This window comes from Dermacentor albipictus, chromosome 9, assembly GCF_038994185.2.
Source record: "Dermacentor albipictus isolate Rhodes 1998 colony chromosome 9, USDA_Dalb.pri_finalv2, whole genome shotgun sequence".
Lineage (NCBI taxonomy): Eukaryota > Metazoa > Arthropoda > Arachnida > Ixodida > Ixodidae > Dermacentor > Dermacentor albipictus.
This window is the reverse complement of record NC_091829.1, coordinates 93,813,701-93,827,405: the sequence shown is the minus strand read 5'-3', so window position 1 is coordinate 93,827,405 and position 13,705 is coordinate 93,813,701. Positions and strand designations below refer to the sequence as shown.

Below are 13,705 nucleotides of genomic sequence, written 5' to 3'. Positions count from 1 at the left end.
TCCAAGTGTAATCAAGGAAATGATTCAGGTAAAGTGTACTGTACTTCCAAGACCAAATGATCTAATTGTTGGCACGTTTGATTTCTGGGTGACTTGGTCGCTTTGGGTGTTCAGAAAACTGCCAGAAATTTTCACGTGTAAAGGAAAAGGAACACTTGCATAAAGTGCCTCAGTTATGTCAAAGCGTGAACATCATCTTTGTTTGGTTACACCTGTCAAATTTCACAGTGGGCAGAACTGGTGACATCCATTTCAATAACATTTCAATGTGAGCTGATTGCAGCTGTTATCTGTGAATCTTCTGAATGTTAAAATGTCGGGGATCGCGGGTGCGTTTGTGTAACTTGCATATTTAGCCTACTATAAAGGTTCTAATAGGTCTTTATTTATTATGTTGTAAGTGCCACTGTTTGCATTCTGGAATTTTTAAGGCTTTTTGTATGTGTTCAACGCAATGGCAAAAGGCTTCACTGAATTATTGCTTTTGCTGCAATGATTTAAGACCTTCAGATTAGCCATTTATAATAATTGGCTTCCATTTATTGCCGACTTATTCATTTCTTATGCCATCTTCAGGTAGGAAGGCAAAGAGTGAATGTCACTTTGCAGGGTGGCCGATCGGGCAAGTTGACGATTTATAATTGTAAGTCTACAGCGTTAAGGTTTAACGTGGACAAGACAATTGACACGGACAAGCGCTGATCATTGCGCTGAATTTATACAGGGGAGTAAAAGAAGTAACTGGAAAAAGCTGCAGTTTGCCCCAAAACGCGAAGCATTGATTGCAATAGCAAATTATTGCACAGCTAGCTAAACAAAGTAGGGATAGCAGTTTTATCGCCCTTATAAACTTGTAAGCATAGGCATACTAACTGAATTAACAAGCATAGTGTCATGCGCGCACAAGCAAACATGAACACATCTCACCCGATGGCAGAGGAAACTGTCAAAACGCTGCAGTGAGGAAATGTGGGAGCAGCAGCAGCGACGAACTGACCTTGCCACCGCTCGCAACTAAGTCGCGAAAGCGTAGCACAGACTCGGTCCTGTCGCATGTGGCTGTGCCCGTCGCAGATTGCGTTGGCAAAGCCACCTTCCAGGCACCATTGCCTCGCGCGAGAACTGCTTAGTCAAAGCAAACTTGCTCCATTTTATAAATGTTAAGTACAGCGGCTATGCCTCATGTCAATATCTGCGGCAGTGCATCTTCTACAGGAGAATAGTGAAATGTGGTTAATCCTTGCCAATATTGGGGCCAATTAAGCCTATACCCTTAATTTTACCTACTGTGCCATTGATTTGCGCCTATTGACGCCGCTGGCAGAGCCATCTTCAAGGCACCATTGCCTCATCCGAGGACTGCTTAGTCAAAGCGGACTCGCTTTTTCCCAAAAGTCTGGTACGGTGGCTTTGCCTCACTACGTCAATATCTACGGCAGTGCATCCTCTACAGGAGAATAGTGAAATGTGATTAATCCTTGACTATATTGGCGCCAGTTACGCCTATGCCCTTATTGTTACCTACTGTGCAATTGATTCTCGCCTATTGTGGGCGCTTGCAAAGTCACCTTCCAGGCACCATTGCCTCGAGTGAGGACTGCTCAGTCAAAGCGAACTCGCTCCATTTTCCAATAGTGTTCAGTGCGGCGGCTATGCCTCATTACGTCAAAATCTGCGGCAGTGCTTCTACAGGAGAATAGTGAAATGTGGCTAATCTTTCATTACTTTAGGGCGAGTTACGCCTATGCCCTTATTGTTACCTACTGTGCAATTGATTCTCGCCTATTGTGGGCGCTTGCAAAGTCGCCTTCCAGGCACCATTGCCTCGCGCGAGGACTGCTCAGTCAAAGCGAACTCGCTCCATTTTTGAATAGTATTCAGTACGGTGGCTTTGTCTCATTGCGTCAATACCTACGGCGGTGCATCCTCTACAGGAGAATAGTGCAATGTGCTTAATCCTTGGCTGTATTGGCGCCAATAACACATGTACCCTTAATGTTACCTACTCTGCGACTCAAAGCACGAGGTCGCGGGATCGAATCCCGGTCACGGCGGCCGCATTTTTATAGGCGTGAAATGCGAAAACAGCCGCGTACTTCGATTTAGGTACACTTTAAAGAACGCCAGGTGGTCCAAATTTGCGGAGTCCCCCCTCTACGGCGTGCCTCATAATCAGAAATAAGTGGGCTAGACAGAGAGGGACGCGCTGGTCGGAAGACTCCTGGCAGCGTGTAGAAAATCGTGCACGTGCATTACGTTCGCAACGCCTCTATGTCCTCGGTTTTCCATGGCGGAATTGCTCAAGATGCACGAAGAAATTACGGTATCACGTAGCTATTCTTGCGCGCCTGGAATTGCGGGTTTTTAGAACTGTCACACTGGTACCACACAGATTTGTCCGATCAGATTCGGTTGATTGCTTCATGGGGTTTAACGTATCAAAACAACGCTGAGGTTACGGTAGACGTCGTATTGGATGGCTACAGATTAATTTTGTACACATGGGATTATTTAACGAGAAACTAAACCTAAGTACATGAGCGCTTTCACATTCTCGTGATTTTAAAACCGTTTCACTCTAAGGTCCTGTTCTAACGGGAATCGCTGCATTGGGAAGGGTCTTTATGCACTGCGTCATTGTCAGTGGCGACAGGCTCTCTAGAATTTCCGGTGCCCCCTGTGTGTGTAGACGTGTGGCTACTGCATGTTGGCATGGCTGCTGGCCCAACTGGCCAGCTGGTGGTCAAATCTGGTTGCTCCAAGAAAGCTTCGCAGTTGTAAGTTTTGTACAAGAGTGTGGCCACAAGGAGCTTCGAACAACTTTGAGCAGACTAAATATACATGTACAGTTATCCTTCTCTACGCACACACAAACCCACCCCCTCTCTCTCACTCTCCCTTCGATCGCCCATTGACAGCGGGAATAAAGGCTGGCGACGGTCTTTATATTGGCAACGCATTAACGGTTATAGCAACCTGAAGAGGTTTGCCCGGTGGTATTGTGCTCAAAGTACGTATCTCGTTTCGTTAAAGTGCTTGTGTGTCTGCGCATACCGCGAGGATTATTTTCATTGCGAGCTTTGCGGCAGTTACGATAAAAAATTTAATGACCGCAACCTGACAGGGTACACCGGTAATGAAATTTCCCACAACAAGCCCTATAGGGAAATTTTGCGATAGCTTTTAAGGGCACTGCAAGCAGGACGATTCATACACACATGGGAATTTAGGGTAGCACTTGAATTTGTCTCAACTTTGTTCTTCTAGTTTCTAAAGGCTTTGTGATTTCCACAAACCGCTAATTCTGGACAAAATATTGCGTTAAAAGTGTAGCGATTCACAATGATTATACGTGCGCTGAGAAACTTATTGCATTCGGGCTATGGCACATAAATGCGATTTCACTAAAGATTTAGCTAGCTAAATCGCAATAAGTAGCGTGAGAAGAACTTCTTAAGCCACAAGCAGAAACGTTAGACAAATCCGTGCCCATAACGGTGACCTTGTTGCGAAAGTTGACCTTTATTTCTACGATTTTAAGCGACAAATGTTCAGCTACCTACGGCAGATTAACAATCGCAGCGAGTAATATTTCGAACAACAACAAAATTGCCGATGTTTGTGAAAGGGTATGCGATGCGGTTCTACTGAAAAATTATCAAAATTGGGCATGTAACATAGTCTAGCAAAAAGCACACTGCGCAAACTCCGCGAAACTCAGGAATAAAAAAAGACCCCCCGCCTCCTTCATCTCATTCCCCAATTTACCAGCAAGGCAGCAAAACATAGCACCGGACACAAAATCATCCAGACTATGATTAGCTGAATTTCATTGCGCACGAGCGTCTTTCTTGTCTGTTGCTCTGCAGCTCTGTCCGCGTTTTTTGGCTCTGCTTCTAACATCTTAACCATGAATACATACCATCTCACCCAACTTTCAGTGCTTTCATGCGTAATGGTTTGGAAGTTGTTGCGTTGTGATTTTCTTGAGTGTTATCAGTTTTCGAAGTAGCGAGTTCGTTTGAAGCCGGAAGGACAATGTTTTGGGCAAATCTATGCAGGATGCCCGTCCCTCCTTTTCTGTTTGAACCTAAACGCTTGCAACTCCTGAGGACACCAGCGCCATAGTTGCCTGCAGAGATTTCGAAGGAAAACTCCCTGGTCACCATGAGACGTCTGGCACCACCCTGTGCTGTTTAGTGTTATCTGCTAAGCACGTCCCTCTTGTGGAGTAACGATTGGACACTACACAAGGACAGCATTTCAACAACAGGAGGACACCCAAATGCTATCGCAGCATTTGATATGTCTCTAGGACTTGCTGAGACGTGCGCTTTTTTTTTTCTTCAGAGTAACTTTGGTGGCGTGTATAACCGGTGCTATACCTTTCCGTTTCGCGAGAACCTTGTTAAGTCACCATTCTGATAAGAGTAGTCAGTGTCATTGAGGTGGCCTGTGCAAATTCCGATGTCGTAGAGCGAATTGCAGTGATGGTATATTTGTACTGGAGGGTGAATCTGGTGTACAGAATAGAGAAGATAGTTTAGTTACGTATTGTAGCACAGATCGCGAAATTTGCCTAAGATATTCGTGAAATACGCGAAATTATCGATTTACTCACCCACACAACGCGATGAAGCGGTGGAATTGTATCCCATGAAACCACATTTAACAAGCACATTTCTGTGGGGATCCTCCGGTAAAAAAGGAGTACTGACATGAAAATTTCGCATCTCCCTTCTTTTGCTTTCTTAGGCAGCTGTCAACTCCATGCTCACTCTACATAGCCACGTTTTTTCGAAATAGCTAGAAATATTTTATTACAGCGCCTTTAACACCGTGCGCTCGAAACCTTCACCAAACACAGAGCGGCTTCGAATATGACAAAGGAGACTCATCACGTGGCCAAAAACAGAGGTGGCGACCACGTGCTGTCAAAAACAACTTAATTAAGCGTCCGCCGGTGATCACGCCATGGTAGTTGAAGGCCATGCAATGACCGCGTCACCTGAAGCTGCGAAATTGGCCCCTGTAATTGCTCATTTCTCTTGGAAGTGCCGTGAAACACACTCATCGCTCTTGTCCCGTCGGTTCGCAAATGGGCTCGGCTTTTGCCGGCATCGCCACAGTGCGTGCGAACGCGTCAGTGGTGGCTGGTGCCACAAGACGGCCGCAAAAGGTTTACATCACGTGATGAGCCTCTCTTTCAAGCCCGTAGCCTCGCTACACTTGGCTAGCGTTTTAAACGGTTGGCAATGAAACGTAACGTGCATAAGCGCTCTCGGAGAATGGGAGCTAAGGGCTCTATTCTGGACACGCATGGCGGCTGCACAGCCGCCATTATCCGCCATGTTTAATCTCTTATTGGCTGTGGCGAGCTCACGTGCCTTGAAATTTTTGCCGGGAAACGGAAGTTTTGCGAAATGTCATTTTGCGTTTTCATCAAGATGACGAAACGTGACGTGGAGCTGCAAATTTTATGGACTAATACATTTTTTTGGTCCTTGGCAGATATATTGTAATGTTAGCGCTTCAAAAAGAATGTGAGCGGTAGCGTGCAGAAGCCAGTGCAATGCATCTGCAATTGCGCGAATATGTGGTGGCGATTCAAGATATGCGCCATGCCAGCTTGCTGATTGGCTGAAGGAATATCTTGTGAGGAGCGTCACAGGAAGGGCTGTTTCGTAATCGTCAGTTTGACGAATGCGTGACGTTGCACTGGGCCGCCATTGCTGAGATTTTCCGCCATAATTTTTGCTGCGACGAGCCGCGCGAATTATGCTAATGAGCAGCCATATGCAATGGCAGCCGAGAGGAATGCGTATCGCCACATTTTCCCCGTCGTTTGGCGCCACGAAAATCTTTTGTTCATAACGCGTGCTCATAGTATTTGCATCGCTCTCGGGTGGTGTTGGCATTTGTGTTTGGGGCCATCGTTTTTTAAAAGAACGCGTTTATACGAAATAATATTGGTTGAATATAGCAAACTTTCAGCAATGTTGTTCACTTTTCACTGCTGCATTTCTATTGTAATCGAGATTAATGCCTTTTCGCACAATCAGACGTTATGACAACGGCCTCTTTCTAATTTATAAAAAGAAATGTACGCAAGGTGGCGCCTTGAAGTTTCCTCTCGCGGTGCGAGTAACTAGCGAAATGAACAAGAGATGGCAGCGCCGGCGCTTGCGTCGCGCTAGTGGTTATCTCTGGCGCCCGCAACGCTATCGGTGATATTCGGCCGTTTCTGAGCCAGCCGAGTCGGGCTGAGTCACTTGCGTTTCACGAAATAGCGATAACGTGGCCTAGAACGTGCGCGCATCACCACTGGTAGGTCGCGTATGTTGTCTCAAGCAAGAAAACAAGGGCATTGGCGCCAACGTGCGATGACTCATTGCATTTTCCGGGGACACGCATCCTAGCTATTGAAGCAGACGGCGGCTTGTACGCAGCAGACGACGGAAGCGCGAAGCGTTTTCGACGGAACAATCATACGCTTTGAGATAGCTGCTTTATTTTTACTGCGGAGGAAAACTGTTTTGCTTTACCGATAACGTTACATTCAGTGCCTTCATTTCAGTTTCTTAGGCGAAACGTCAAGGTGGCGTCACGTTACGTAAGCAAAACTGGGCCACCGGCGCCATTTTGTTTGCGTCGCGCCTACGTCACGCACCGAAGAAAATGGCGGAATGTCCAGAATAGCGCCCTAAGTAGCGTAACTACAGGGTTGACGGCCATCCCATCAAGCAATAAGGACGATAAATGTTTTAATGCGTATGCGTCAAGTTGACAGAGTCATTTAGAGTTGCATAAATGTATTTTTCATTTCATTTATTGATATTGTCAGGCCAACTTTGGGCTGTTACAGGAGTGGTAGGTGACAATACAAGCAACAATATATTTACAGGATAAAGAAAAAAAAATAAAAGTACATTTCGGGGAATGCACTCATAGTAATATCATGGCAAATACAGCGTGTAACACAATGCCAAGGTGATTACAGTATTAACATTTGGCAGAGTTATGGTATGTGTGCACATGTGCTTTTGACATTTTCAAGAAAGTCGCGTATAGATGACGTCCTTACGATTGAGTCTGATAATAGATTCCATTCTTTTATTGCTCACGGAAAGAAGCTATGTTTAAAACAATCATTGCGAGTAGTAGGAGGAGAGATATACATGCCGTGGCGATTACGAAAATAGCCACAAGGAGATAACTGAAAATAGTCATCTTTATAAATTTTAACATGGCCATGAATAATAAGAAAAAAGAAACTTCAAATGGTCACACTCGGTTCTAGACTCTAGAGAGGGAAGTTCAGCAAATTCACATAACTGAGTAGGAGAGTGAGAACGACGATATTTGTTAAAAATAAATCGTGCAGCAAGCCGCGGAATTTTATCCAGCTTAGACTGATTAGATGAAGTGTATGGGTCCCACACAATTTTTGCGTACTCCATAACCGGTCGAATCAGGCATCTTACTTCAGGGGTAGCATTATGCACATTTCTTCTAAGCGACCACAAGGCTTTCTGGGCCTTCGTAGATACGTAATCAACGTGTTAATTCATTCCAACGCAAATCCGAGGTAAGCTTTAAACCCAACTATTTAAATGTTGATACTTTTTTTAACAAGACACCTTCAATGGAATAAGCGTAATCAATAATGCTTCGTTTTCTAGTGATAGACACGGAAACCGTTTTCTCAGAGTTCAAAACCATGTGCCAGGTGTCACACCAATTTTTTACCTTTTGCAAATTTGAATTTAAATCGGTCTGATCGGCAGGCAATTCAATATGGTTATACAGTACGCAGTCATCTGCGAAGAGTCTGATCGGAACTGTAATGTCTTGCGGCATGTTATTGATAAATAATAAAAATAACAGGGGGCCCGATACACTTCCCTAGGGTACTCCACGGAAGCATGAACAAGTTACATCCCATAAGGCTTGCTGACCGACTTTCGGCAAGTGGTTTTGTATTCTTCAAACGCGGACTCGACGACCTTGGTACGTTCGCTGTACGTCTTGCAGTGCGACCACGTGACGTCGCTGTCATTTGCGGTACGGGTACCTACGCAATCAGAGCGGCCGCGCTTTGTTTGTTGGCACGAGGGCTCTTGAGTATGAAGTTAGACATGGTACATATTATGCCCTGACTCACGAAAGAAAGCCCTGTCTGCAGGAGATTGTTCTGTGCTTTCACAAAATAACGTAGTAAAAGATGCCTACTAAGGAGCGAAATCACCCGGATTGTTGCTTCTTCAAAATGGCGTATCGCTGCCTCGAACACTCCACCGATTCTGCAGCCCGCGCGATGACGATCGCTGATAACTCAGACGCAAGCCCACTACGACGAACAAGCCAAGTGCCTAGTGAAAAGTGTCGTATAGCTGGAGCAGTATTTACTTATGTTATACAGAAAACTTCAAAGAGCCCCCTGTGTGTTATTCAATATTTCTTTTCACATGACGTGGTTAATATATAAACGAGGCGTACGTACAACACGTTAACTAATTCCACACTGTCAGTTACTACCGTGTAAGCGGGGATTCGAAGCTTCTCAAGTGGATAGATCCGATTTCTTTCAGACCCTTCCCTTCCCGTAATATTTGTGGATGGAATAAAATAGATTTGATTTGATAAATCTTGCTACAGTTTTGAAAACAGCAGCTCCTTTGCTTCGAGAGGTACAGGATGTGAATTATAACAAGACAACTTTGCCCAATTAATAACGTTGTGCAATTTATTGTGCGGCCAGTTACTTTCACCGTAAACTTCACTCTAAATGGGACTGAATCAACCGTTTTTATTTATGCAGGCGTTTAGATTTGAAGAGTAATCCTGGGCTGCTTCCTAATGAAACTATGGCCTGCGGACTAAGAAGAGGAAGACGAGGTGACCGACCTGCCCAGACCGACGGGGCGTCAACAAAAACAGCGACAGGACGACCATGGAGGAGAACAAGCAGTCCACGAGCACACGGGTATGCACAGATTTAGTCTGTTCGTTCACTCCGGCTGTCCCCGCGTTAAAGCATTTTTGGGTCTTTGATCCAGTGCCTGCTGTGTAGAGACTACCAACTGAAGCGCAGGGAAAATAATGGCTACGCGTTTAATTGAGACGTAAAAATAATGAGGAAAATGCAAATCAATGTGGACGGAAAGAGAACTCGTGACAGGTGAAAGCATAGCTCACATATGCAGAAATCCCCCGTGCAACGCTCTAAGCTACCGTGACGGCCGTCATACAAACAACTTTGTTGGGCAGTTTGTTGTGTGTTGTCCGTGATGAGCTCTGCAAGTATTAGTGCCACTGCGGTTATATCTGACAAAAAGTGGAATACCTCGGTTCTTTCTTCTCCTTCTTGTTCCTTTATGAGAGCCAAAAAGGTTAAGCCTGGCCACTTTTTACAGAAATACCGGGTTACGGTAAACGAGCACGGCAGATGATGATGAGGATAATGATGATGATGATTAGTCAGCGGCAATATTGTGTTTTTGTGCAATACTGGCGATCTCGTCGAAGCAATTAAAAGGTAAAGGGATTGCATGTCATGGGTAGCAATGTTGCCGACGCTTTACACGAGCAGATGAGTAGCGTATGGTCAGTTACGGTAATAATAACTTTGTCTCCTTTCTATGGAAACTCAGAGCCACAAGATGACGTCACAAGGTGACGCCACCAACCCGGCTGCTCACGTTAATGCCCCCGGTAACCCAGTATTCCATGTACAGTGATTACGCGTACGTAAAAGCTTTTTTTTTTCAGTGTCACTGGACAAAACTGTTACTTGTCTTCTTTGCTTCCATATACAGTTACGACATAGCTTGTATATTATTTCGGAGCTTGTTTTCAAGCAAAGTTGCAGGTTTTCACTAAAGAGACAGGTAAGTAGATGGAAACAGTGATGGTTCCCGTTAGTGCGATAAATTATGACAATGGAGTGTTTCAATCGCCCAGAATCACTGGTTCACACAATTTAAGATTCACTGAACAAAAATCAGTCTCATGTCAGAAGGATATGAACGCTGCGAGTTTTTCTATCGGAAAAAGTCTTGCAGCGAATTGGACTGATTGAGGGTGTCTCCTCCTTTATTTTTTATTTTTCGCGCGTAAAGCCGGGTTAACTATACAGGTGAAAAAACGACAAGATGTTTTTGTAACAATGAAGTATCACAGTTCTCAAGAGGAAGCTTTTGCTTGGGAGCTCCTATATAAATGCACGGGAACGGAGAAATAATTTTTATCAGCAATTTTTCTTCACTGATTTCGACGTGGTTTATTGCATTTTAAAATGAGTTAAAATAAAGTAGCACTAGCCAGTACATCTTCAATTTATGATACCAATTTCTAATTCTTAAAAACTGCAGAATAAAAATATGCGGATCACACGCACTGTGGGAATCGATGTAAAAGAAGCCTTCTGGGCTGTTCGTGTTGATTGACAATAATTAGCGGTGATGTTTCTTCAACTTTCAACTTCAATTCTGCGATCTTCATCTGATAAAACAGGGAAACCTAGCTATCACCAAGTTCAAGGGGAAGGCACAGTTACTTCGTTGTATCGATTACTTTGTTAGAGCTATTGGGGCACGTAATGCAATATCAATCTCTATGGTTACTTCAAGGAGGATTTAACTCACTTTGTAATGTCCATTATTTAGGTATTTGCAGTTTCGTATAACAAGGTTGCAAAAGGCTTATAAGCGTACAAAATTGTTTTATTTCGCAGCACTAATAAATACACGACTTGTCTGTGAGTAGGACTGTTGCAGATTCCTCGTAAACAATGTAACGGTTCCACAGAAGCAGTAAAGTCACGGATCACATTTCTACACTTGAGACGCTCCCACAGGTGCAGTTTCTAGAGCTTCAATACCTGGTAGTAGTGCGGAGTTGCAGACGTGTAAAGTTCGGGTTTTCAGTTTTCTTGAAACTTTTTTTTTTTCTTGAAACACATCACCAACGTGTTTGTGTAAGGCGGTCAATTGTGGGCCTGGTGCGAGCGTGGGGATGGCGGTAGCAGTGAGACAGCGATGACAGTGGTAATATGACAGCATTGGTGATGGGATATGAATCCTAAAGGGCCTAACTTTCAATGGCTCATTCGCCCGTCCTCGCGATCGCCGGCTAGACCTTCTGCGCAGATGCAAAGAAACCGACGCAAAGGGCACGTGTTCTGGCGCGACACACATACTTATGGGGCCCGTTCTTCGCATAACGCAAACTGCGTAACTGTTGAGACTGGCGAGCCCTTTCGCGATAACTTTGGGGCGTCCTCAGGTTTCAGTTCTGCAGTTTGTGATGGCGGCCGAGTCACAAGTCGTTGCCGCCTGGGCAGGTGGTTGCGGAACGCGTTCGTCGCCGAAGTCCGCTGTGCACCTCTTGTCGGTATGCACCGTTTCATCGTGCCAGCTCAGCACAGCTTCACTTACGCAAACTCATAGAGTGAGCCAGATTTGCGTGATCCCAAAGTAAATAGTGTTGTGGGGATGTCGTGTCTAGCGAAGGACGAATCCCAACATAAAAACGTAACGCTTCTTTATTCGACGTACGATCGCAGCGGACGGGCATACCAACGCTACGTTCGTCACAGTATCGGATGGTAGAAGGCGGCTTTTCTCAGCCAGGCAGCCTGTTTTTATAGCCACCGTCGGTGACGCATACCTCGGGTGACATGGCGGTGGCGCTATGCTTTATCGACCATGCAATCCAGCGTGCAGCTGTGGTATGCTTGGCCAGATGATAAGATGGAAGGTGCGCAGAAATATGCGCAGAGTGTGTCGCCACAGTGTCGAGGAGTATATGGCCTCTGTGGAGTAACCGAGCGGAGAAGGCAGGGGACGTACGCAGCCGCTGTGACGCCATTTTCGTGACGTTGTCGGGATTCCGTTGTTGTCGTGCCGCTACCCTCGTGCCGTCGTCGTCTCGCTATCATGATTCCGGTGCGATTCCTTCTTGTCATACTGCGGTCATCGTCGCACCATCATTCTTTTGATGCCATTGTCGTCACGCTAACATGCCATCTAGCAATGCCTGTCATTGATAATTTCTGCCACCATCATCAAATACCGCTGTCGCCATCAGCAATATACCTCGGAATGTTTCTAGTGCGTGTGATTTCTACGGTCCGCTTCGTTTGAAAACCACCTTAGGTTGTTTCTGCACAATTTCCTTCCTGTGAACTAAATGAACCATTGCTCTCAATTTATTTCTGGTAGAAAGGGCCTGGTCGTTCAACGTCATTGTGGGAAAATGCACGATGAAGGAATGAGTTACGTATGTAAGAAAATAGACTGAGGCAGTTGGCTTGCCACGGATATGTTACACAAGTATTTCGGTGACTTCTATCGCTGCAACCCACGGGAAGCGATGTATTAACATGAGGCACAAGCGGGTTGGGGGGATACTACAATAGCGAACGTAAAACCAGCACTGCGCATGAGTATTCTACAAGAATGAGCAACAAGGGAGCAGAATTCTAGTAAACTAGTGGCAGGCGCTCGTGCAGCAAATAGTATGCGCGGTGGCCACTTAGCGTTGCTTCAGCCAGCGCCTAGGCGATGCTTCATCAGTGCTGACTTAGCGCCGTGTCGAAGGGTTTCAAAAAAAGTTCATGAGCCATTCCACTCTGCGAAGGGGGACGACAAGCGAAGACTGCCTAGCGCACGACACAGAGGTTATCCAGATTATTGAACAAATGTACGAATATATTTATTGTAATATTCTGTGGTTTCATAATATATGCTTTCAAAAGCGGTTTAATATGTCAAGGCCAGTACTTTGCTGCATGGGACACACATCTTTGCTTGTCACGTCTGGTGGCAGTTTGGCGCATATATTAACGGGCGTCTCCGTTGGTTTCGGCGACGCATCCCTATGCGAAGTAAACAGCCGTTTCCTGGCGTCCCCCAAGTTTACAACTGTGAGTTCGAGCATCTTTAGTTCACCACTGCACCACACGTGCAAATCCTACGCACCTTTTTTGTCTTGACAACGGGCATAGTAACTAGTGAACTGGCCAACGGGCCAGGGACGAAAGGGGGAAGGAGGGGTACAATAAATGGCTTCCAACTTTCCCTTCGGTTGGCCTCTTCTACTTGTCGTCCCGGACTGATCAGTGCTACCCGAAGCACTGCGATTGAGCGTTGGCGTATTGAGCGTTGGAGGTAGCTTTTGCCCGTCCAGGGTGACCGATCGAAGAGACCGAGTGCGGCGCCTTTGAGATGCAGTTGTCGCTGAGCTGTCGTTGACTGGGCGTCGAATACAATCCTTTCATTGTCCTCAATGGACAAAAAAACTTTATGGTCAGCGGCGTCTAGTTACTCTTCCCGTCAGCAGAGCCAGAAGAATCAACGTCGCTCGTTTCTCGGGAAAGCTAGCGTCGGCAACTCTTGTACACTTTACTCCACTTCGGGCTGACCGGCGGCTCGCGTCAGTGCTGTCGCTTCAGTGTTTTGTCTTCAAAAAATGGCAGGGCGCGCGTTTCTGGTGTTACAGCAGCGGCATACGAGCGTGGCCGCACTTCTCCAACGGCAGCTGCACGATGCAGGGCACGTCGCAGTCGTGCAGCCCAAAATGGCACCTCGCGCACGTCTAGTGGTTGAGCAATCCGCCCTAAAATGGCGTTATGCATCACACATGAAGCACGCTCTTCATTCCTTTGTGTTCTAGCATCAGTCGAAAGCCAGACACCATGATG

At 45.8% G+C, this 13,705-nt stretch overlaps 1 protein-coding gene across 1 annotated transcript in view; it reads left to right on the top strand.

Annotated features, from left to right (window-relative positions):
- Positions 1-8,838: 8,838 nt before the first annotated feature.
- Positions 8,839-13,705, top strand: part of LOC135914617 (solute carrier organic anion transporter family member 4A1-like) — a 58,951-nt gene continuing 54,084 nt past the window's right edge. Inside the window, exon 1 of the mRNA XM_065447543.2 lies at positions 8,839-8,986. Within this exon, the coding sequence (XP_065303615.2) occupies positions 8,954-8,986 (33 nt within the window). The 5' untranslated portion in view covers positions 8,839-8,953. The remainder of the gene's footprint in view (positions 8,987-13,705) is intronic.